This window comes from Sylvia atricapilla, chromosome 15 (assembly GCF_009819655.1).
Source record: "Sylvia atricapilla isolate bSylAtr1 chromosome 15, bSylAtr1.pri, whole genome shotgun sequence".
Lineage (NCBI taxonomy): Eukaryota > Metazoa > Chordata > Aves > Passeriformes > Sylviidae > Sylvia > Sylvia atricapilla.
In genome coordinates, this window is record NC_089154.1 from 16,001,152 (window position 1) to 16,026,440 (window position 25,289).

At 42.0% G+C, this 25,289-nt stretch overlaps 1 protein-coding gene across 4 annotated transcripts; it reads left to right on the plus strand.

Annotated features, from left to right (window-relative positions):
- Positions 1–25,289, plus strand: GLYR1 (glyoxylate reductase 1 homolog). Of its 4 annotated transcripts, none has more exons than XM_066330388.1 (16): positions 24–186; positions 2,234–2,270; positions 3,206–3,285; positions 10,494–10,632; positions 11,195–11,437; positions 14,462–14,548; positions 15,425–15,481; positions 16,502–16,552; positions 16,693–16,766; positions 18,519–18,618; positions 19,818–19,928; positions 20,222–20,323; positions 21,402–21,564; positions 21,985–22,164; positions 22,633–22,757; positions 23,092–25,289. In XM_066330388.1, the coding sequence occupies exons 1-16, from the start codon at positions 149–151 to the stop codon at positions 23,164–23,166; spliced, it is 1,662 nt and encodes a 553-aa protein (XP_066186485.1). In that variant the 5' UTR covers positions 24–148; the 3' UTR covers positions 23,167–25,289. The 4 variants fall into 4 exon arrangements, with proteins under 4 accessions (XP_066186487.1, XP_066186485.1, XP_066186486.1 ...); XM_066330387.1 differs by lacking the exon at positions 24–186 and adding an exon at positions 447–645; XM_066330390.1 differs by lacking the exon at positions 11,195–11,437 and having other exon boundaries at positions 1–186.

Below are 25,289 nucleotides of genomic sequence, written 5' to 3' on the forward strand. Positions count from 1 at the left end.
CGACGAGAGAGAAAGAGGGGGCGGCCGCTGACAGCCCTCCCACCCACGTGACGGCCCGCCTGCCCACGTGACACGGCCACCGCCCCCCCTTCTCCCTGCTCCCGCTCCCGGCAAGCCCCGCGCGGCACGGCCGGTCTGTGTCGGTAAGATGGCGGCCGTGAGTCTGAGGCTCGGAGACCTGGTGTGGTGAGTGGTGGTGCAGGCTGGGCGGCGGCTGCGGAGCATGGCGGGCCGGGCGCCTTTAGCGGAATCAGGCTGCGGCTGCGGAGACGCAGGCGGGGCTGTACCCGGCCCTGGGAGCGACGCAGCAGGAGCTGAGTCGGGCTGGGCCGCGTTGGGCGCTGTCAGCCCGCGGTCGACTCCGGAGGGCGGCTGCGGGCTGGGTGGGGCTTGGCAGGGCAGGGCAGGGCGGGGCAGTGGTGGGACGGCTGCCGGGTTGCAGGTATCGCCGTCGCCGTCCCTCGGGTGGTGTGGGAGGAGCGGCGGTAGGCAGCCCGGAGCCAGAGCACCGGGCCGGCGGGAGGCAGGCTGGGCTGTGAGCCGGGCCGGCGCTGGAGGCTGGCGAGGGCGGTGCATGACGGAAGCTGTGTCAGATGGAGTGGTGAGGGAAGCGGGACGGAAGGACGAGCCCTGCGGGGGTCCCTTGTAAGCACGGGCTCACCTCCTCAGGGATGCGAGAAGTGTTAGAGATAGAAGGTGTTTAGGGGGAGCCACGGCACCATTTCTTGGTAATGCTTTAATGGGGCAACACAGCGTTTCGTTGCAGGTTGGGGTGTTCCTGTGGAAGCCCCCAGAAGCCATTTGCCCTTGTCACTGCAGTCTTACCCTCAGATAGTCAGTGCTGTGAGTTTGTGTTTCCTGGTAGGGAGAAGTGAGAGCATTCCACCACGCCCTGTAAGCACTGATTAAATGCATAGGTTCTGCTGTGCTGGATGGGCTAGGCTGTCCTGCCAGGACTCGAAGTAGCTAATTCCCCATACATAAATGCATGCATTTATACTGATAACCCAGATGAAAAGAAGCATGTGCTTCAGGCTGTGACAACTGCACCTCTCATCTGAAAACTTTATAGTGCTGGGAAATTGTCTAATTTATATAGCAAAATAAGTAAAGATTAGTTGCTTTTAGCATATTTCTTTCAGATGAGAATTTGGGGAGTGTTCTGCTCTCACAGTTGGAATGCAGATTATCCTGCTTTAGTTTTCTACGTGACAGGCAGGTGCTGTCCTTAAAGCTGTCCCCGGGAACTTTAACAATTAGACAGCAACAGTAGAAAGTGTCTGCTGATTTTTTTTTTCTCAGTACAGGAATGGGAGCGTTGAATATGAGACATGGTCATAGTCACAGCTCTTGGCAGTGTTCCTGCCTGCCCTTGGCTTTTGAATCCTCTGTGCGGCATTGCCATCCCAGGGGGCTGCAGTACCACTTGCTGAGAAGTTCTGTATCAGGAGCTGTTGGGCCCCACAGGTTCTTTGCCCATCTCTTCCAAGACAGTTACTAATGGGGTTTTGTGAATACTTGCAGCGCAAGTCAGTGACAAGGGTAAACTAAGGATAAAGCTTACCAGGAAAGCTGGTGAGCTAAGAGCTAAGACTAATGTCTCTTCCTCCTCTGTGATTATTTCTAGTATTGCCTAGTTTTCATAATGGAAACATTTGCAAGTGTAGAAAGTAAACTTTTCTGCCTTTCTTTTATGGCTCTTCATATCTTAGTTAGTGTGGTGGTGAGTACCTGAAGAAAGTGATAGTGGAAGACCTGTTGAGGGGATCCTGCCATTAATGCTTTCCTGTGAGAATCAGAACCTCAGCTTTCTTAGCTGGGAGTTGGTGGCTGCTCTGCTCGCCAACTGCTCTAGACAGGTGGATAGAAGTTCTCAACCTGAACTTTGATCTGATTGCCTGCATCAGTGCTTTTTTCAGTTCCATGTGAAGAAATCTCCACACTTGCACTGCTACTTATACTCTTTACAGTACCTATTACTCTTGTATCTTGCAGGCAGTGTAGCTGCTGCTCTTCCCTTCAGTTCTGAAAGTCCAGCAAGGTCAAAGAGACTGTCCAGAGACCTGAGTTAGGTGCAGATGTCAGACATGTGTCCTGCCTTGCACACAGAAGGTTTTGACTGCAAGTTGTAACTCTCTTAATAGGAAAAATGTGACATAACGTGAAAAAGCAGTCACTGGGATAGTTGGTTTTTTCTCTGATTCTGGTGCTTAATGCTTTCTTTTTTCTCTAGGGGGAAGCTGGGCCGTTACCCTCCATGGCCAGGGAAGGTGAGGTTTGTTTGTATTTATTGTTGTTTTCTTCTTCTATTGTTTTTCATGGTTTTGTTGTTTGAGTGCGGGTGTTTTTTGAGTTTTCCTTCTGTGTAGGTAAAGCTTTTCCTGGAAGCATTTCAGTTGTAGATTAATATTGTTTGTTCATTTGTTTATTTTTTTAAACACATATACCCTACAAATCTAAAGTGTGAACTAGTTTAGGGCTTCATTTGATCTGTTATCTCAGTCTGTCAGTAACAGCTGGTAGTTCATGTGGAATGAAGAGCAGAGACCCAGCTCTGGATCTGATTGTGTTTCCCAAATTTAGTTGTTTAATTGCTGTTGCTTTCTGCAAAATTTGTTTCTTTTCTTCCATAGTAAGTTGGTTAATAGTACTGTGTTAAATAATAGAATTAAGGAGTCTGGCTTCTCAAGATACTGTTTTAGAGCCATGTTTTTTGAGAATTATCTGGGATAGTTTGATCCTGCTTCTGGTTTGGTAGGGTTTTTTCTGATGTAAGATTTAGAAAAATGTATTTTATATGCCATTTCTATTATTTCTACTCTGAAAGACCTTTCTTTTATGTCGAATGAGGCTAAGCTTGCTGAGGTGACAGCATGAGTCAGGGAAAAGAATTGTCAATGTGGTTGACAACTATAAACATTTGGTTATTGGATCAAGTTAACACCAGGCTCCTCTACAGGTCTCACCTGTGTAACTGAATGATAGCTTTTCTTCTTACTAACTTTTTAAACTTGATAAGCATTCTATTCTGGGAGTAAAGACAAAGTTTAAATTTCAAGGGTTACCTAAGTGGAACAAATTTTTAGTAATGCCAGTTATTTTCCTAATCAGAGTTTAAAAAAAATCGACAATAGCTGAACGCTGGATGGTAAAATCAAAATTTGTCACTATGTGATTTTTAATTTTGATTTCTAATCACCTTCAGATTGTTAACCCACCTAAAGACCTGAAGAAGCCTCGAGGAAAAAAGTGCTTCTTTGTGAAGTTTTTTGGAACAGAAGATCAGTACGTAATTACTTGTTTTCATCTGGGGAAAATACTGTACCACATAACGTGGGTCTTTTGTGGAAGAAATATTTACTATTTTTTTTTTTTTTTTTTTTTTATGGAAGAAGTATTTACTAATATTACAGTGCAATGTCGCGTTGTAAAGGATTCCCTTTGAACCACACAATAAAAGAAATTCAACTATTATTGCATGCTGTAGCTGCACACTCGGGTGTATGAAGACTGTAAAAACTTAGCTTACACTTTTAGTGTGTAACCATGAATGAGAAAGGTACTTAGAGTACCTTTAAGAGTGCTCACAGTATTCTTTTTTTTGTTGCCAGAGGAATAAAATGAACTATATCATTGCTGTTTCTGAAAGAATATGTGTGCTACCTGCTGACTGAAAACATTCTTGCTGTGCTTTTGGAAGACTTCACAGAATAAGAGAGCCAAAAGTGGTTTAGACTTCATTATTGCAAGGCAGAGTTTAATGATTTAAAATATGAACGAAATCATAGTTGTCTTAGATTTAAATGATTACAAACTAGGGGGAAAAACCCAACAAAAAAGCCCCTGAGAACTGGGATATTTTGTGAAACTGAAAATGATTTTGATAATTTTTTTGGTTTTCCTCTTTATTTTCTGCTATTTCCTATTAATTCATGGAATAAAGAAGAAAATGGCAAATATCTGTGGAAGTCTAAAAAAGCCTTTACTTTCTGGAAAAAAGGTGACAAGAACTGAGTCCATTTGATGAATGTCTCTTAAGGAAATTATTTTTCTCTGCTAAATTATTTTGGCTTAATACTTAAAAATATTTTTCCATTAAGAAATGAGCTCTGAACTTGATGGAGTAGTAGTGAATGCAGCATACTAATGGGAGTGTTTGGATCTCTAGTAACTTGAGGCAGGTGAAGGGTTGATTTGAGGGCAGAGAACATTTTTTGATGGTATTACTAAATATGGTTATTTGAGCTAATAAATTCTGAGTCAACGTGGATTATTTCTGTCCTGATTATTTGTTTTCAATTCTTGCGTTTCACATTATTGATTCTAATACAGATTTTTTTGGTGTTAAGACAAGCAGTCAAATATCTTGGACACTGTAGCCAAGATTAATAACATGATTGCAAATTAAGAATTCAGTGCTGCAAAATAATTCGGATTTATTACAAGATTCTAGAGCTCTGGCCGGGACAAATTCAGTTATTTGTCACAGAAAGGTAGTGTGGTTTTTGTAGTGTAGCCCCCTCCCTGATCCAGCTTGTGAAATTTAATTATATCATGCTAGATAATAGATGAATTAGAAATTTCCTTGCTTTGAGTGTCATAACTCTACCTGAAAATTGAATAGAAATAAATATTATCACCTTTCTTTCAAATAATGTTGATAGAGAGAAGAGAGGGAAGTTTGTGTGCCTTTTCCATCCTGACCTGGAACTTCAAAAGACTTTGCTGGTTAGAACTGTGCTGTTCTAAGCAGTGCGTTGCTTGATAAAGTTCTCGTGTTTGAGCATAATCAGTGAGGCAAATCAGGAAAAATATAAATGATTTCACTTAAAATGTGAAGAGAAAATACCTTTACTTATTTTTTACGAGTAACTTGTACATTTGCTAATACATTTTTCAGGTGTGTGTATAACTAAGAGAGTGTCACCACCTTACAAACAGCCTGAGGAATAGCAGCGTGCAGAGCTGTCACTGTTCGAGGGGTGATGAGGAGCACACTTACACTGGTGGTGTAGTGCACGTAGCTTCTTGTTTGAACACCTCACTTTTTCTGCCGTGTTTATGCTGTAGGATGGCATTTCTGTACCATGGCTCCATTGCTGCAGTTCTTGTATTACTGCCTTAACCTTTGAGGTTGAATGGGAGAGGATCATTGGCTGTTCACCTCCTGTCCATTGTGTGTAAGGCAAAGATGATACTGGTTGCTGAGTACAATCCCTCCCATGAACTGCTGAGGGTTGTTGCCAGACAGTTTGTGGAGAGGTAGGCAGTCTTGGGCCCTATTTTAGTCTTACTTCCTTCTGAGGATTCCTAGGTGCCTTCTGTGGCCAGAAATGCCCCTGTTCAGGCTGGGTGCAAGTTGTTCCCTCCTGACTCACATCAGGCTTTGGTTTGTCATACTAAAGGTTAAGGAGAAAGGTGTTTAGAGGTAAAAATAGATATGCATCAGCAGAGGGGTAAGGTAAAAACATACTGATGAGTTAGGCAGTGGTTTTGGTATAGTGTGTAAATTCTGGTTATTTGTGAAATTCTGGCTGTCTTAGGGTATAGCACAGAGGAGATGCATTTTACTTTTCCTGCAAATTGATTACCATGTACTGTGCCTGTGCAATGCTGCATTGACTAAGGGAATAGATTAAGTGGAAAACTTTGAGTAGTTTTAGTCCAAGACACACAGGTGAGAACATGAGTGCTTTCAGACTGTTATCTACGTCCTGGCTTTTGATAAATTTTCTACTGAGCTCTGTACTCTGTACGTTAATTATGTTGGTGATGTTAGTTTCTCCTCTTACTTCTGAAGGAATGGGTTTTCTGGGAGATAAGGATTCTCTACTCATGAAAGCAAATTTTGCCTGTGTTTAAACTGTCAAGTACATATCTGCTTTACCAGAGTGAAAGCACCTTGATGTTCATAGTAGTGATGTAATATCCATGTCCTATTCTGAGTGATTGTGTGCATCACAATTAAGACAATCACATAATGTCTCTTTATTACCTTGTTCTCCAGATTGATAAGGAAGTTTTTCTAGTCTGCCTAGTAGTTGTTTTTCTGAGTGTCTCTTCTTAGAGTAAGTCACATTAAAAGGATTCTTTGTCTAAAATCAAGAACAGTTGTTCTTTCCTGCCGATAGACCTGACAAGCATGTAACAACATCCATTACAGGAATCTAAACAACAATTTTAATTTCATTTAGAAGTGGAACTTAGACCTCTTATCTGTGTTTCTAACTGTGCTTCTCAGATAGCATTTAAAATCCCCTTTAATTATTATTTCCATGCTACAGTCTTGTTGTAGAAAATCTGCTGTATGTTTATTGCTTTTAGTAGTTAAAACCTACAGACTGGCTGGCCTGCCAGTGTGCGTCATACGGTTCAAAATACTTTTACATTTTTCAGCCTGCTTGCGAATTCATTATGACATTTGTCAGAACTAAAAATATCATTGCTTTGAAGGTATCTTTCTGCTGTGATTCTGTAGAAATACTAGTGAGAGTCCTGCAGCTATCAGAGGTGTGTGTATAAACATAGTCATTCACCTTCCTTCCCTCGTTGTTCTTCTGTAGCAGCCAAATGGACTTGCAAGTTGTGTATATCAGAGTCTTAACAGGAAACTGGGACAGCCTATTCTTACTTACAACCTTTTGAAGCATTAGTGTGAAACTAAATTGGGTGGGGTCCAGGGACGCTTCCTGACATATTAAGGAAAAAATGGAGGAAGTTTGCAATCTAAGTGTACTAATGCAGCCTGTTTCCATCAGGCACAGTGATTTTAACACAACCCTCATTACCTTTGCATCCTCCATGTTCTATTGGGGTGAAAGCACCTGCCCTTTTGTTCTGCCACTGTTTTCCCTGGTTTTCAAGAAGAGAGTAAATTCAGGGTGTAGTCTTTCTGTAATGTTCTTTAGGTCTTGACATCAGAAAACGCTTTGAATTTGCCGACTGGGAAATACACCTTTGTAGTCTGAGAGGCTGGAGGGATAGGCTGAGCTTATGGTGGGGGTGAGCTTGTGTTCCTGGTACTTCTCGGGAGCAGATTATCCCATGCGGAGCTCCATGTTGCTGTAGCAGAGCCAGCTGGAATGTTGTTCGACATTTTTGCAGGCACAATACCATAGCTGAAAATCACTACAGACAAAACTCTTCTGTCCTGCATTGAGGAGATATTTTTATTGCACAAATTTGAAAAAAACTAATACCTAATTTCCTTCACTCTTGCCCTATTGCTGGGTTTCTTCTAAATATCCCTTCCTTTATTCCAGAATGATGTGGTCATTTTTGTATTTGTTTTTTTCTAGGAGCCTATGTACTAAGTTGCAGAGTTTAGTTATTTGAGCTACTTAATTGATGAGGGTTGAGATGTTCCCTTTTAACAGAAGGAAATCCATCTTGATTTTTGTCATGTGCTCACACACACTGGCCCTGTAAATAGCTAAGCAATTTTATTTTGACATTAAGAAATTAATGTTGGTTGTGTTAGCATTTAGTATGGGCATCTAAAGTGCTACAGTCTAAAGCAATAAAATTTTTCCAAGACTGTGGTAAATAGCAATTTGGAGATACAAACAGTGCCACTGTTTTCCATCCCTAGTGATATGGTTCACAAAAGGCGACGATTGGTGGATATTCTTTCATCTCATTTCTGCAGTTTTGTCGTTAGGAGTTGGTATCTGTAGACAGGAAGACAGTGGCTGGAATGGTGTGGGTTTGAAGATCTCCTTGCCTGTGCCATGCTTGTACCAGAGTTTTGAATCTAGTGTTTCTACATCTCTCTGTGCCACTGTTTCCTTGTGGCTGCAGGTTGTTTTCATACTTGCCTCTACTGATTCTAAGTTTTGCTTATTGTTCATGTTTTTTAATGTGAATTTGACATGAGCAGTGATTTTTTTAAGAGTATTATTTTGGAGATAATAAGGAACAGTGTAGAGAAATGAAAAGAGGAAGCTAAGGTATTTTTATTACATCTTTCCATATTACCCCGTTCTTTACAGATGCCTGATAACTGTGCAGCAGGATGAACACAATTTCATCTTAAATATGACACCTTCAGTGTCATTGCTAATGTTTTTCTCATGCATTGATTCATTGCTGAATCAAGAGAGAAACAGTAGTTCCTTTTATATGTTGTATCCTTGAGCCTGATCCAAATACTGGGCTTCACTGGCCTTGAAGGCATTGCGATCTTGGGTATAAACATGAATGATTTTGTTTGGTGAAAAGTTCTTTTGTTTTCAAGTGCTTGAAACAGTGCATGCAATTGTTTTGTGGACATTGGTGTCAAAAGATGCTCATCTCTTACCGGAGCTTGTCCAGGTAGATAATGCATAAACAAACTGGAAAGGAAAAGACCAATTTTATTTTTTTTCCGTTTTTTTTTTTTTAAAGTTTATTTTTGACTGAAACATTTAGGGTTGTTTATCACTTAATAGTTTGTCTCTGAGATCTCTAGTTCTTTGTCCTGGTGGATCACAAGTACCAAGATTCACCTTTGAAGCCAGGAACCAAAAGATTCTGCTTTGTGCCTCAGGCTTTCTCCATACCAAAGGAAAAGGAATGAGAAAGGAAGGTAATGAATATGTGCAGTGAGGAGGGATAAATAGGATGTGCAGAAACCTAAGAGAATGCTTTGAGAAAAAATACATTATTTTTATTTAGAAATTGTCCTGCAACAACATTTAGCATGCTTTTTTATATTGTGGTCAAAAATTTTGTTTCATTTGTACACGTAGTGAAAGGTTTCTCATGAGCTGATGCTCTGTGGTATCCAGGATTGTTTGTCGCTGTTTGTCATACAGGCAAGCTTTACAGTGTAAGATAATTTTAAGGTGTGTTTGACAGTAGCGTCTGGGAAGCTGGGAGAGATTCCCCGAGTAGCTGCTGGACTCAGACTCTAGTTTGAGTGCCGTGATTTGACTTGTTATATTAAGTCAGTTCTTACAGAAATAATGTAAACTAAGTGAAAGGATTCAGCTTTGCATGCAGGAGCACTGGGTTCTTTTGAAAGGATGCTGGCATTTTCCACAGCCAGTTCTAGAAGGAGGTCTTGTCTCTGCAAATGAGACCCAAAACGTTTCCGTTTACTTTCTTGAAGTTGATTCCTGATAACAAGCAATTTACAAACAATTGCTATTGCCAGTAAGGAGAAAGGTCTAGAAGTTATAGAGCTTATTTTGTGAAGAGGGAACAATCAGATTCAGCAAATTATTACTATTATTTTGTGATGTTTTTAATCTTCTTGTTCAGTTTAAGTATATGACATGGTGCATACAGTGTCTGAAAATGCAGCTATTAAATCACTTTATCTGCTTGCAGGACCTAGACTGCACTGGGGAATATTTAAAACCTGTAATCGTGGATAATCTATGTAACATAGAGCTATCTGGGTACAAGAGAAAGTGTGATTGTCCCATTTTTGCTGTGTACTAAGAAGTGCCATTTGCTATACTAACTGAGGGAAGGGTTTTCACAGCTTACGCAGTTCTGTTTTCAGTAGGGTGGAAGTGGCTTTGTAACAGTGTGGTTGATGAGCCTGAGCTTGAATTTGGGGAGGGAGAAAGGTGGTTTAATCTCTGAGAGCCACAAGGAATTCAGGCATCTAGGGAAGCAAAGGCATTCCTAAAGGCATTAAAGGCATTAAACCTCACTGAAGTGGTAGAAGAGCTTGTTTACATAAAGGAAAGTGAAGTTGTCACCCATACTTGATGACTTTACCATTTGGTAAACATCAAAAAGTCTTACTTAGTCGAAGTGGAAACAGGGAAGTCATTTGATTTTCCTTCAAGGACTGCAGTCTTAATAGGACTGCAGGTTAATGCTCTGCTACTGTACAAGTCAGGTTATCTTGAAATAGCAACAGTGAAGGAAATGGTTATTCTTCCTCAAAAACAAAATTGTTGTTTTCATGCAGAATACCTGGGTACATCAGAAATAAGTGCAGCAATGAGCTGTGGCTTTTGTATTCATTCTGTGTGGCGATCTCTATAGTGAGATACATAATTTCGAGGGGATTTTCCTACAGTTTTTTTAGACACATATGTGCTCCGTATATTTGAACCATGGATTGGTAGCTGAGAATTATTAGGTGAGCTTTTCTTTCTCTTGAGTGGATTTGTGGTATTGACTATCTGGAAGCATGGGACTGTGGGTCTTCCTCATGATTGACACAAGTGCGGTCATTCGGCTGCCATTGTTTTAAATGTGTCCTGTGATCACATCCAAAAGCTTTTTTGCTGATAGAGAATAATGCTTAGAAAAGGACAGTGCTAGAATGAGAGGAGATAAAACTTACAGAAATAACAAAGTAAAAGTGCCAGAAGAAAATTCTCAGTGAATGCCTGTAAGGGTAGCCCTTCAGTTTCTAGATAGGAAGTGAGTTTAAACTTGTTGTCATCAGTAGATCTGGCGGAGAATGGGTAGCTGTGTGTTTCTCGAAGTGGGATGATTGAGAAAGCTGCAGTTTGGAGACTATAACTAGCTTCTTTTTTTGTTTCAAGTGCTTGGATCAAAGTGGAGCAGCTGAAGCCTTATCACCCTCACAAAGAGGAAATGATCAAGATTAACAAGGGTAAGCGCTTCCAGCAAGCTGTGGATGCTGTAGAGGAGTTTCTTAGAAAAAACAAAGGCAAGGACCAGGTGAGTGGGTTCTTTTTCACTGTGTGCATCAAAACAGGCCTTGGCATGAATGATGATTAGATGCCTTGTTATGTGAAAGGAGTTTGTTCCTCTAGCAAGTTGAGGAGGATTTTGTTTTCCTTCCTTTGGTTTTTGGGGTTTATTTCCTGTCCTCTCTTCTTCCCCATTTAATCTTGTTTGGTGGGGAAAAGTGATTATTGGATGATTAAATGATGAGGAAACTGAAGAGGCTAATTGATCTGCTTGTGATGATTTTATAAATCAGTCTTAACAATTTGGTATCTAGTAATCTTGTCTTTAGTACATTGGAAGTGCTGGCAAGTCTTCAGGTGGCCTGTTCTGTTATGTGCTCGCTTGAACTGGTGTGTTTTTGCAGGAGAACTAACCAGGAACTTCACTCACCAACTCCAAAGGGCTAACAGATTCATAGTTTTCAAGTTACTGTGCTGTTGTTTTCCTTGATAGTTATCAGCACAGAGTCCTTCACATCCTTGGTTTTGCATGAAAATCATTCCATCTCTTCTCTTCTTTCCTTACCGTCTTCTATTCTATAATCTCTCAGGCGTCTTCCCATAACTCCACTGAAGAGAAGAATCGGCGTAATTCCAGTGAGGAAAGAGGCAAGCAATCTGCTGGTGAAGAGAAACGCAAAGCCAGTTTGTCTGAAGGAAAGGTGAAGAAGGGCACAGGGGAAGGAAAAAAGAGGGTCTCTTCTGTCTCGTCAGAGAGAGGATCAAAGTCACCCTTGAAAAGAGCCCAGGATCTGAGCCCCCGAAAACGGGGGCGTCCACCCAAGGATGAGAAGGTTTGTGTTGTGCATGTCCGCCAGTGCCCGTGGACTTGGCAGCTGGACTTGAGGGCTGACTGGCACCTTGACTAACAGGCCAACTGGAAGAATCAGTTCAGTATCCCTTTTTTAAGCTTTTCCATGTTGCTGCTTCTAGACCATTTGGCTGCCTGATACCCTTGGCAAGAGTATTGTTGATTCTTCCTGTGAGTTTTACCAGTTAATTACTGTGAGTGGCTCTCTTTATATCTTTGAGAGGGCTTTGGAAGATGTATCAGGGGACTCCATTCTTTTGTCTTGCCATCCCTCGAGTTCAGTTTGTGTGGGAAGGATTAGGAAAGAGATACGTGTCTTCATCTGGCTCCTGACTTCTCGCATCTCATGATTATTTGATCAGGTGATCAGTAGTCGCTCAACTTCAACCTCAGTATTCACAAAGAGTGAGATTTTCTTAAGGGCTAGGGCTTAATGAAGAAATTCATAGCTTGGGGAATCCACTAGAAGAGCTGTCTTCATTTCAGCTTCTGTGCTTTAGGATATTTTCCCATCCTCCGTTATAAAGGAGCCTTAATATTTTATTCTCATTACTTTCCTGATATTTCCCAATGTTGTGGCAGCACTTTGTCTACGTTCATTTAGAGTTCCACCCTTTTTGCTATGGAACTCATGTTGTGGGTCTAGATCTTCCTATTCCAAATGGATATTTATTTTGGTGGATTATTACAAGGCACAGCCTCCATCAGAGACTACACCTGAAGACGACTGGGAGACCTATACTGAAACACCATACGGCAACATGCTTGCACACCGGTGCTTCAAGGGGATCATGTTGTGCTTCGCAGTCTTTTCTTTCTGTCAGGATGCAAGTCAAGATGGTGGTCTTTGCTCTCCAGAACTGTGAATGGATTTGCCTTCGCTGGTTGAACAGCAGACTCTTGATGTAGTAAAATGAAGCTGATCAACTCAGATATTAGCTGTGAAGGCATCATAGAGTAGAGTCATAGAATATCCTGATTTGGAAGGGACCCACAAAGATCATCAAGTCCAACTCCTAAGGGGTTAAAGGAAATACTGTCTCTGTTTTAGCAGCAATGTCTGTGAAATTAGGCTGCAGAACAGATCCCATCAGTTTCTTCTTTCAAGGGAAGTTGGCAGAGGGGAGGAATGGATGCATATTTATGGTTTATAACTAATAAAATTACAGGACGAGTCTTGACTGATGCAGGAAAATGCTTGATTGGCAACATAATTTTCACTTCTCTAAGTGTCTTCATATAAGCATGTTGTGTCTCCACATATTTTTGTTAAAATAAGCCACAAGACATTTTTTTTTACTTGCAAAATGATTCTGTGTCTTTAAGCTAGATTCGTTCCAAAATTGATGAAAACTAATGGCTGAGAGAGTTCTGATTGTGCTGACACATTGCACACATAGGTTTTACTGTGTTAACTACCTCAGTACATCACAGTGCTTTGAATGAGCTAATTGTGGTAGTACATATTATTTCACTGGCACATGACAAGCAGACTGGTTTTAAAGTTGCCACAGCGTGGTGGCCAGCTGTGTGATAACTGCCTGGCCACAAACCAGGAAATTAAGCAGGGTAAGGTAGGAAAGTAAGCCTTATAGTTTCTGGAAAGTGACAAATAAAATAATTGCCATAAAAATATAACAGTACTGCCTTAATACTGTTTTTCAGCTTATGAAATAATTTTAAAATCCTGTCTTCTTGCCTTGTTCTCGTAAGTTCCTCAAATTCTTAGCCCTAGAGTAGAAAACATTTATGTTGTTCTCCTGAATTAATATGATGCTAGGATTTGGGGTTTTTTTCTCCATCTTAGTCCAATCTGGCTTCCAAGTAAAAAGGATGCATAAAAATCGAGAATCCGGTTTTTGCTGAGGTGTGCTCTGTCTAGAAAGGCTCTGTGGCTTTACATGATCTTTCACATACTCTTATTTTTAAGCTTATATGAATATTTTTGAAGGAGCAATGTAACTTCATAGGTATTAAAACAGGTTTTATCCACTCTTTACCAGCTGAAGTACGCAAGACTCTCCCTAGATGCTACAAGGTTGGAGGGTGATGTCTGCATTGTCCTGCTAACACTTGGACAGTTGTATCATTCTGAGTTAGCTCTAGGAGTCTTGCTCTGGCCGTTTTTGCGAATAGTGTTATTCTCTTGTGCTCCTGTGTGGATATTAAGGTATATTGTGCATTTTCAGGAAGTAATTTTGGAGGGGAGATAATGTGACTCCATTTCTGAACCCTCATTTCAGAGGAAGACAGCACATATTATGCAGAAGTCCTGTACATTCTCTTCATGTAGCATAAAAACCTAGATGTCTGTAGCATATGTCTATGACCTACAGCATAAAGACCTATTTTAACCTATATGTCTTGGGGAAATAAAAGATAAAGTTTAATCTGCTCAACAGTAAAAGCCCCAGTATGTTAAGTACTATCATGATATTACGAACCAAGGCCTGTGGAGCAGATGGGGCAGCCCACATACCAGTTTGTCTCATGGATTCTGCGAACTTGAGCACATGCGGTTGTCAACCTCATGCTTTGAAGGTTCTCCTGATAACAGGTAGGCTATTCTGTTATGACAGGGTAGGATTAAAAGAGTTCAGACCTCTGCTTGTAATGATGTTCTTCACTCATTTGTTAAGCTTTTTGCATCTACTCGAGGAAAATACGGGATCAAGCATGTTTGTTTTCTGCTCATTGCATAAGTGCACAAGTGGAGTGATTCCTCATAGGTATGAAGAATGGACTCTCCAGAAGCCATAAATCTGGTTGAATTCCTTTGCTGGCAGTTGATGTTTTCCTCACCTCAGCTGTGTTGTTAATACTGTATTTAAATATGAATGCTCATGGAAAGTACTCTGGAATAGAAGGGCTCCTGGAAAGGCCTGTGGAATGGAAGGCGTTTGTAGTGCTTTCAGAGCTCTCAATGTGTGCTCAAAATTATCGTTGTACTGTGACCTGCCCCTGAGCCGGTTTTAAGCTCTTTCTGATCCTCTTTCTGTCTCCTCAGGACCTCACAATTCCAGAGTCAAGTACAGTGAAGAGAGTGATGACTGGAACAGTGGCTGGATTTAAATGGCCACCGAGTGTGAGCGAGGTGAGAAGCTTTACAACATCTAGGATCTGCGTTTGTGTCAGCAAGTCTAGAACCTTTTGTCTGGCTGTGAAACAGTGAGATCTTATCTTCTTGTGTCAGAACATACTGCAGCATAACCAAGCTGGACAGTATCCTAGACAGTTCAGAAATATGCTGGGAAATGCGATTTCTGTCTCTGTGGAACTGTTTGCAGATTCACACTTAACTTGCTGTACTCATGTTTACACTTCTTGTTTCAAAAGTGTTTCTGGGATGACTTGCCTAAAATGGAGGTGATGAAGATAGTCTTTCCCCGTGTGAATACTGTCACATGGGGTGCTTTTATTTGATTTCCTTCCCAAGCAGCTTTTGAAAACCTTTTGATTTTGTTGAATAAATGAGTGATCAGTAAAGCAGAGTAAGAGCAGTGTGATTCCGGGTTAGTATGTAGGATGCTCACTGGGAAGATGAGGTATCTGGGCCTGCAGTCCATGTTGCTGTTCCGATGGGTTTGCTTGGCAATCTCCAGTCAATTGCCAGAATGCTGTTTTATGGAATTCCTTGGAAGCTGAAAAAGAAGTGTTTTCATTTGCTTGGGAGATGAGGAAGCAGAATATGCATTTTCTTTCTCTCATGTTAATCTTGCTTGTATACTTCTTTGGTTTTCCTACACATGTACAAAAATGAGGAATTTGGTTTGAAATGGCTTTGGTTTTGAGAATAAAACAGAATGTAAAGTACTTAAGTGAAACAGTCTCCTTGTGACAGCAGATACATTTTATATTTTCCCCCTTATGCTATTGTTCTCATGCAGCTTAGGAGAGCAAAGGAATTGTGCTGTGGTCACTCAGTGACTCTCTGGATTTATTTCTGAGGCTATACTTTCTCTCTTTGTAGCCTGTGAAGGACAGTGATCCACACTTTCATCACTTCCTGCTGAGCCAGACAGAGAAGGTAAGGATTTGGCAGGCATGATCATGCTGCTGGGTAGCTTGGAATCCTGCCATTTACTGGAACTGAACACAAGGAGTATGCATAAAGAACTCCAGAGTTCTGTTCTTTATGGGCTGGTAATTAGATTACTTGAAGTACTTCCAAGCCTTAAGATTTAGAGGGATTTAGCATTAAGTACAGTGAATAGTTCTATATGCTTGCTTAAACTGCAATGGTGTAGAATGAATGGGATGGTCAGAAAAGCTTTTTTTGTGTTCAAAAATCCTGTTGTTCAATTGTTTTTGATGATTGTCCTATCAGTTTCTTCATCTGGATAGGCTTGTCAATTCAGTGAATGTTGCAGGAAAACTTCCAGGACCAGAAAAACTCCGTGTAAAATACAGCCAGTTTATCTCCCAAGTGTCAGAAGCCTTGCAGGATTTTCTATTCAGCAGTGAACATCAGGAGGAAAAGGAGAGATCAAATTAAGCATAAAAGGATTTATATCTCGCTGAGGATCTGGGCAGAGCCAGAAGGACTAAGAGCTGCTAACAGTTTTATCTAGACAAGCTCACAGTAAGCAGCATGGGGAGGAACAGCCTTTACCTTAGCATTTGTAGAAAGCCACATGCCGTCTCATTTTAACCAGAAGGTTTTGGTTCCACAGCTGCAGAGACATAGTGAGCATAGATATGAGGTTTCATGGCAGGCTTCAGGGAGCTAAATGTAGGAGTAGGAGTGGCCTGGATTCTAGTACCTCCAGGGGAGCCTTTTGTTGGAGCTACTTCTAGAAGGGAGTTTGCAGTGCCTCTGTTAGAAGACAGGCTGAACTGCTGGGGCAGGGTGGGAAAGAACGATCTTAATGCCTTGCAGTATATTATAGGTTTTATTTTCTCCCCTTGAGGGAAGCCCCAGAGTTGTCCTGCTTTGAAGCAGGTGGGTGGGTGAGCTGCCTCTTTCTGTGGGACAAGGATATGGTCTGTTTGCTTGGCAGAGTAAATTAGCACTGTACTTTCCCCTGAATGATTTGTCTTCATACAGCCAGCTGTCTGCTATCAAGCCATCACAAAGAAGCTGAAGGTTTGTGAAGAGGTAAAGCAAATCTTCATTCTGATAGATTTTTATTGTTATGAGGCCTTGCAGTTTTTCCAGGGCTGTGTATTATATTGTTTCTATTATTATTTTTCCCCTCTCTCTTCTCCACCCTCGCCCCCCCTGCCCTGCTCCCTCAGGAGACAGGATCCACCTCCATCCAGGCAGCAGACAGCACAGCAGTCAATGGCAGCATCACACCTACAGACAAAAAGTAAGATCTCCAATGCTTCAGCCATTTCTTTCCCAGCGCACACATGCCACTCTCCAGCTTGTCACTGAGAAGGAATAAACCTAACGTTTCCCTTTAACTGCACATTCCCTCTGCCCTTGTGTGAAACTGTTTTGGGATGCAAGGTGGGGAGGGAGGCATCTAAAAACAAAGGGAGCTGTACAATACAAAATTCACAGTAAGTTCTGTCCTGGATACATCTGCAATTCAGAGTATTTCTGCAGTTACCCTTTTCAGTAGGTCCCACTTCAGGATGTTAGCAGCAGTATTCCTGGGTGTCCTGTGAGGTAGGAAGATAAAAGGGGATTTGTCTCCAGTAGTGCCTGGCAGTTGACTGGGTTGTTTAATTGCTCTCCTGAGCATGCAGAAGACAAGAGGAAGAGGGAGGCGTGTTCCCCCATCACAGGAGCTTTGCTGTGTAGCACATGAGCTTCCTGGTTTCTCCTAACACCCCCATTCTCCTTTTTAGATTGAGAGAAGCCTAACTTGAGCTTCCTATTTTGCTCTGTAACTTCTGCTCTGTTCAAATCGAGTTCAGGCCACTCTTGCGGTTTGCTGTTGGGGCAGTTCACATGGGATGTCAGGTCTCACCTCTACTGCAGGGGAACAAAAATAATAGTGAAGCTGTTCAGGTAAAGCAGTCTCTCAGGAAAGTCATGTCAGAGGTGGGTTGGGAGGGAAGGAATATCTCTGCTGGTTTAGAGACTTGAAAATAGGTAGACCTTATTTGGGCCATGTAAGGAGCCTGTAGTGATTTGCTCTGCCCTGTCCAAATTAGTTTACTTGGCGAAAAGGCAGTATGGTTAGCTGGGAGAGGACAGGTGGCTTGTGAAAGCCACAGTGCAGCAGTAATGTGGCTTAATTCTGCAGAATTAGCTGCGGATTTGCCAGGTAGATTTTGTTGTGAAGTTACTTTGGATATAACAAAATGCTTCAGAATCTCTCTCTAAACTACGGGGTTTGTGTGGGAAAGCTGCATGATGGATAAAAGGGTTCTTGCAGCAATATCTGCAGAGGAATTCCTGTTGCCAGTGATTGTAGGGACTTGGTGATCTACTGTCTATTTTTTTGAATGGAGGGAGCAAAACTCTTTCCAGTTGTAGGAGGAAGGGAAGACTGTTTTCTGCGACTGATGGGGACCTGTACTGGCCTAATACTTTTTCTTCCTGTGTCTGAAATGGCAGCTGTAGAGCAGGGACTAGGACTTTGGTCTTGGCATGATGCTTAGCCCAGTAGTCTTTGCTAGACTTTATTAAAACTAAGATACTAATGTATCGTTCCATTATACAAGCAAGCATTGTATGTGGGACTTATTTTTAAAGTCAGAAGATTATTTAGAGAAACACCCGCTCTTTTCTAAGTGTTCCCTTTAACTTCAGTAAGGCAATGACTGTCAACAGAAAGCACACAAACAACAATTTTAGTAAACAAAAACCCACACACAAACAAACCACCCCAAACAAACGAAAAGAACCCAGACCATCCAAATCTTTAATATTTAGCCGATCTTCTGGAATAAGCTAAAGACTTTCTTCAGGAAATTGTTTGGGGTGCTTGGTAAGCAAAATAAATTCCAGATTGCTTGTAAGGCTCCCTATTTGCCCATTGTGACCATGGCTGCAGTGGAACATGTTTGTTTGGGTATTTTTTTGTGCTGGTGTCCAGTTTGCTCTTCATCATTTCCAGCACCATGAGAAACTGACACTGATTGTTTTCTTTTGCATTAATCCTCAGGATAGGATTTCTGGGCCTTGGTCTGATGGGAAGTGGCATTGTCTCCAACTTGCTGAAGATGGGTCACACTGTCACCGTCTGGAACCGGACTGCTGAGAAGGTAGGATGTGCTTAAACTTCTCCTAAACATTCAGTTACCCCCTGTATCTCGTGGAATCATCTGTCGGTGATGCCTGGGAGAGGATGCCAAAGAAACACAAGGATACGCTTGTCACTTTGTTCTGTTGTGTTTCCTAGGTGCTTGTTGAAGGGCACATGTGGCTAGGTGCAGTTATGGTCCATTGTAGTGTGGTCACTCTTACGTCAGCGGTCCTGCCCCACTGCCTTTTTGTGTGAGAGAAGAGAGTTGTTAGAAAAATTACACCCTTGTGTGTATATATATATATATACATGTGTGTGTGTGTGTGTGTTGAAGAATGGGGTGTAACATGCCTCTTAAAATACTGCTGATGTGAATAGCCATAGTCAGTGTATTGTGCCAAGAAGGCTAGGTGCAGGGAGTTATCCCTAGTGACTGAGGTATGGTAAGATGCACTGCCTAGCCACAGGTTGGTCTACATCTATTGTGCTAGTCATGTGATAACAAGTGTTCTGTCAAAGACCTGCTGTATCATGAGACCAGGTTGGAGAAGGGCTTTATAGGAGCATTCAAAATTAAAATGGAGCTTATATTGCATTGCACTTACATGTTAGACACTGTTACTCTTCGTAGTGGATAAGGAAAAGTAGGTAGCTGGGGGTCATGTGGTACTTGTAAGATGCTGTGAAATATCAAAGCAGGAAGAGCACTGTGGTTACTTTATTAAAAGGGGATTAAAATATTCATTTGTTCAAGAGCAAAACATGGCTGATATGAGGGGATAGGGTAAAAAGGAGCTAAGAGTTTGAAGCAGCAGCCCTCTGAACCACATCAGTCTCAGCTGTGCATATTCCTGTTACTATCCATTAACACATTTTGCTATGTCTTTTTACCAATCCCTAGATCTCCTTTTTTCCTCTGATAATTTCTTGTCAACATTCTGATCATTTCACCCAAGAATTCTGTTTCTTTTTGTCTTTCTTTCAAAGTTCTTCACCTGTTTTTCAGAAAAGCTGCAAAACAGCCCCGTGCGTGTGTGTGTGTGTGTGTGTGTCTGTGTGTGTGTAGACAAAGCAACAGAAGAAGACAAAGCTGCTGTGTAATTAACATGCCTAACTCCTTTGGAGTTGTGTCCAGCAGTGGAGTTTTTTACAGCAAAATGCAAAGAATCCATTTGCTCTATTTAACTTGCCTTACGTTTGGACTTGTGCCTTTTGCAGTGTGATTTGTTCATCCAGGAGGGTGCACGGCTGGGAAGAACCCCTGCTGAAGTAGTCTCCACCTGTGACATCACGTTTGCCTGTGTATCAGATCCAAAAGCTGCAAAGGATGTAAGGATTAACTCTTATTTTTCCTCCGCTGGTTAGACTGCAAGATGACAGTCACTGAATGCCAGTTCTGATTCCTGCTAACCACAGTAGCCTGAGTCATTGTATGTCCTGAGTAGTGCAGCTGTGTAAAAATGAATGTCCCAACAAAAATTAAGCATTTTAAGTCTTTGAGAGTAGGTTCTGATAACCCTCTGGGGGTCTGCTACTGCAATGCCAGGCTCTGCTGGACTCCTGCAGAACTGGAGTTTCTCTGCAGACACCCTATTGCTTTACCGCTCTTCTGTTCTTCACAGCTGGTGCTTGGTCCAAGTGGAGTGTTGCAGGGGATTCGCCCAGGGAAGTGTTATGTAGACATGTCCACCGTGGATGCAGATACAGTCACAGAGCTGGCGCAGGTAATCACTGAACTGAGCCTCTTAACAACAGCAGCTGTTCATTCAACAGCAGTTCTGCAGTTTGTGTTGCGTCAGGCACTTCATTACCTGTTGGTAATTAAACTTCTAGAGGTCTTCTGGCTTCTTTTGGGAGAGTCTCAAGTTCCAGGCAAACAAGACAAAGTAACATGTCAAATCTTGACCAGCAAAGAGTGTTGGATGAGATGTTCCCTAGTGATACCAGCAAAGCCTGTAAGATTTGGCAGAGCTGTTACCTGGTACCAGGGGAAAACAGATAGCCAAATTTTGATCCCCTGAGAAATATTTGTAGACAGGTTAGTATTCTGTAGCAAACTGGAGGATAAAACCCTGTCTGGATTAATGACTGATAAAATGCATAATCTGCCTAGTTTAAATGATCTGTTTGGGGAAAATGAATGTCTTCACATTTCATTCTATAGAAATACTATTACAGGATTTCTGTAGAAGTGTTCTGATTACTTGTGCTATGGTATCTCTGATTTCTTTTTGGCATCTTGATTGTTCCCCACTGCCCTAAGGCAGTATGTGTGGTTTTACAAGAAAGCGAGGGCTGGTTTTGTTGAAGTTTTAAGTAGACATGTTGGTGATGCACTAGTGTGTAATATCAATTTGGAGAATGCAAATCACCCATATTAGTAAACATCTGGCTGAAGAGATCTGTCAAAGGCCTTTCCTCTCTGAGAAACAGGGGGAAATGTAATGATCAATCTTCTGGAATTCTTATGCCACATATACACCTTCAGCATTGATCACTTGGCCAGTGTAGGGTGCCGTGACTAAAGCGTGTCAGTTCAGCTGCTTAAAACATGCACAGTAGTGATGGGTGCAGGAGAGTCTTGCCTGGAGTGAGGTCAACGTTTGGTCTTAAGCACACTTTGCAGGATACAGTGTGATACATCACATTAGTGCTTTCCTCTTCTGTTGGAGCTCTTTGTTCTGCTGAACATGTTGGAACTATTTTTTTTGCTTTAAAATTCTGTCCTTATGGGCGGGATTTCCCTAAATGATGTTTCTGCTGCAGTTCATGCACAGCTAACCAGAGATGCCCTTCTTCCAGGTGATAGTGTCTCGAGGTGGTCGCTTTCTGGAAGCACCAGTCTCAGGAAACCAGCAGCTCTCTAATGATGGAATGCTTGTGATCCTGGCAGCTGGCGACAGGGGTTTGTATGAGGATTGCAGCAGCTGTTTCCAAGCCATGGGGAAGACCTCTTTTTTCCTAGGTAATTGAAACATGGACAGCCTGATAGCAGCTTCTTAGTGCAAGGACTGGGAATTTCAGCAAGGAGTCTGAGATGCATGTGTCATCTTTTCCTTTTCTCTTTGGGCAGTGTGGGAAATTGGCCTGCTCCTCTGGAACTTGGCTAGTTTCAGAGCCTGCAGGCTAAGGGTTTGTTTTTTTTTAATACTGGCTCATTTTGGAGGAACTGTGATGCTTTTGGTTTTAAATCCTACTTTCTTATGATTTCTCCATTCCTTCGAGTGCTTGGAAAATGGGAATATTTTCTGAAGCCTTTCAGGGCAACGGAGAGTTGCCAAATGCTTGATGCCAGGAGTCTAGCACTGTTACTACTGTGTGGGCTGGGGAAGCAGTACTGCTGTTTCTCTTCTGGAGGAATCCCAATGGTGTGTCTCACTTCCAGGTGAAGTAGGCAATGCTGCCAAGATGATGCTGATTGTGAACATGGTCCAAGGCAGCTTCATGGCAACAATAGCAGAAGGACTGACTTTGGCTCAAGTGACTGGCCAGTCCCAGCAGACCCTTCTGGATATCCTCAATCAGGGACAACTTGCCAGCATCTTCCTGGACCAGAAGTGCCAAAGTAAAGTTCTCTTACACTGTTTTCTTACAGGTCATTTTTTACAATCTGTTCACTTTTGAGATAGTGGCAAAAGGTAGGAAATAACAGTCCCATCTTCATCAGCCTAGAATTGTGGGTTTTCTAAGCATTCTTGAAATGGAAGACCTGAGTTCCCATTCCTTTCCCTTCATAGCTAGGACTTCTGAGACTCTGAGTTAGGACTGCTTAGGGCTTAAGTTAGGATTTCATTGGGGCAGGATAGTAAGTGGAATGGAAGGCAAGCTGCTTAGAAATCTGAGCTTACTTTGTCAGTGGGCAGTAGTGACATCATCTGCTGTGGCCGTATGAAGATAGAGAGTAGAGAAACAGGAGAGCTAAAAGTAGTGATCAGCAATGGAAAGGGAGATTGGTTTTGAATTGCAGCCCCCTGCAGCATGGGCTTGGCTTACTTTTGTCATGCTTACTTTTTGCATGGGTTCCTCTCCACAGATATTTTGCAAGGAAACTTTAAACCTGATTTCTACCTGAAATACATACAGAAGGATCTTAGATTAGCTATTGCACTGGGCGATTCTGTCAACCACCCAACTCCCATGGCAGCTGCTGCCAACGAGGTAAGAGTTGTTCAGTGTTCAGATGTGTTCTTTAGCATTTATTCAACAGAGCTGTTTGTCAACCAGAGACACAGATCTAAGAATATCATCTCTGTGACAAGGGAACAGTGATTGAAATGCATTTTAACTAGAGTGGTATTGGATTTGTTTTGATTGTAGAGACCCTTAGAATGTTACATCAGGAAACAGAAAGACCTGGCATTTTCTCATCTGCACTTAGATTATTTGACATATTGTGCAGTTCTCTGGTTGCAGTGGTCAGCAAAGGAGTTTTTCTGCTGGGAATAGGCTTCACACAAAAGCAGGCTCTGATCCTTTTCTGATTTCTCTTTAGGTCTATAAACGAGCAAAAGCATTGGACCAATCTGACAACGACATGTCTGCAGTGTACAGGGCCTACATCCATTAGGCTGCACCCTTCTTACTGTTCATATGATGATTATTGATTAATATTATTACGATACTGGGTTTTAACTCTGGACCAGTCCATCTCTGTCTTTCCATTTCCTTTTATACACAAACTTTGAGACCTGCTGCAGTGAGCCTTCCACTGTGGCAGGAGGGGGGAGGAGGGGGCTCGGATTGTGCAGTCTAATTAGAAAAATCCATGCCATGCACTGACAGTCATAAGACGGAACAGCGGCAATTGTTGAGAAGCTCTGAGGCAACTGCCAGAAATCTGCTGCTTGGCTGCTTTAATTTTCCTCTTTGTTTGCTAGTCCAGGATGCTGTTTCTAACAATCCCTTTTCTCCTTTACTGTGAAATAATGCAAGTGTTGGACTGTCTGCATCAAGGGGACAGGGTGACATACATCCCATCTACCTGTGAATATCACTCAAGTCCTTGGTCCCAAGTAAGGTGAGGAGCATTCCTGCTAATTAGCCACTGCTAGAGAACAAAGCACCTCCCATGGAGGAGAAGGGCAGTTCGAGGGTGAGGGGAGTTGAGTGCGACACTGTCTTGATTCAGTTCCTTTTTAGACTTCCACTTCCCCAGCACCTTGATGGAGGAATTCCTGTACTGTTAAAGACAACACATTGCATCCATGTCTTCCCCTGTACAGACAACTACAGCTTAGGGAACACAAACTGTACTGAAAATGGGAGAATGCCAATTTCAGTGAGGCTCCTGAAAGGCTTATCATAGCCCATCCAAAACATCATTGGAAAGGAACATGTTTGCATCAAAAACTGCAAGAGAAACAGAGCCTACGAAACTGGGCTAGAGATCTTACTTGTTCCTGGCTTTAGCTTATGTTATGTTACTACTTGTTCGGTTTTTTTAACCCTTCTAGTCAGTAATTACAAAAGTGTCTTGGATTAGAGCAGTGTCACAAGCAGAGTGGTGAGTCTGAAAGGGGAGAGAAGAATGATCCAAGAGATTGAGATTCCTGAGCCTCCCTTCCATGCTCTCTGGCCCTTTGCATGGTTGTCACATCTCTCAGCCTGTTTGCCCATCTATGAAGGTGGGTGATGGTTACCTACCTCACAGGGATGGATACTTTTGTGTACTTCATACATGTCAGATTTTCCATACATACTCCTGGTTTTACTATTTTGGGTAAAAGATAGCACAGCATAAGCCTTCTCCCTGTATCTGTGAACTCTGCTTGTGGCCAGACACCAACTTCTAGAAAGACCAGTAACTGAAACTGGGGAGGCTAAGACCACTGCTGAGCTTTAGTCTAGAAATGGGTGACATGAACTGCATATGCTGAAGCTTGAGATCAGCGGTGTTCTCAGTGCAGGTAGCAGAGTAACCCAGAGTCCGAAGAATTCCTGTCACTAAAAATGCACAGAGTGTGGCTTGGTTTTTTTGCTCGTTTGGGATTTTTTTCCAAATTCTCAGGATTAGCCTTTTGGGAGTGTTCCTGCATTTTAAATTTGAGTGTTAGAAAAATGCCAGTGAGAAACTTTGGCCAAAGTCACTTCTTAGTGGTACAGTCTCCTTCCTCCCTTGGGCTGGGATTCTGAAAGGAAAAAAGACCGATTCAAATTAGGCTGTGTTCCTGACATCTGCCCCTGCCACCTTATTTTTTTTCTAGGAACTTAATGCCTGTGTAAGGCAATTTCCTCTGGGTTAGGATTTCATATCAGTCCTGCTTTGTGCAGCATGTGCGTATGGTTCAAGGGCGCCTTGTTAAGAAAGACAGTGTCACATAATAATTTTGAATCACAATGTCTAATGCCTCATGCTGTAAATGTTACTTTGAGTATTTCACCTGTGATGACTGTTCCTTGTGGGCTAATGCTGTATTCTGCATTACTTATGTAAAGTGATGAACACCTGGCAACTGAACTGTCAGACCTCACTGCCTGTTGGCCACTGTGTGTGGGTGATGGTAGTTCTACACCCATGTTCCTTTGGCAATGCCACTGCCATTCTGCATATAGGTACTCACATTAAATGTACAAAAAATTGCCAGGATAGCTAGCCATAGACCTGCTTTGACACACTGTTCTTCTCCACCCAGAACTCCACAGTTAGCATCTGAAGTCCTTTGTTAAATATGCCACAATAAAAAAATAAAA

Coding starts and splice junctions, on each gene's coding strand:
- GLYR1 (XM_066330387.1), top strand. CDS start 575: ATGACGGAAGCTGTGTCAGATGGAGTGGTGAGGGAAGCGGGACGGAAG. Junction 11,438..14,461: donor GTCCACCCAAGGATGAGAAG/GTTTGTGTTGTG, acceptor CTGTCTCCTCAG/GACCTCACAATTCCAGAGTC. Junction 21,565..21,984: donor GAAGACCTCTTTTTTCCTAG/GTAATTGAAACA, acceptor TCTCACTTCCAG/GTGAAGTAGGCAATGCTGCC.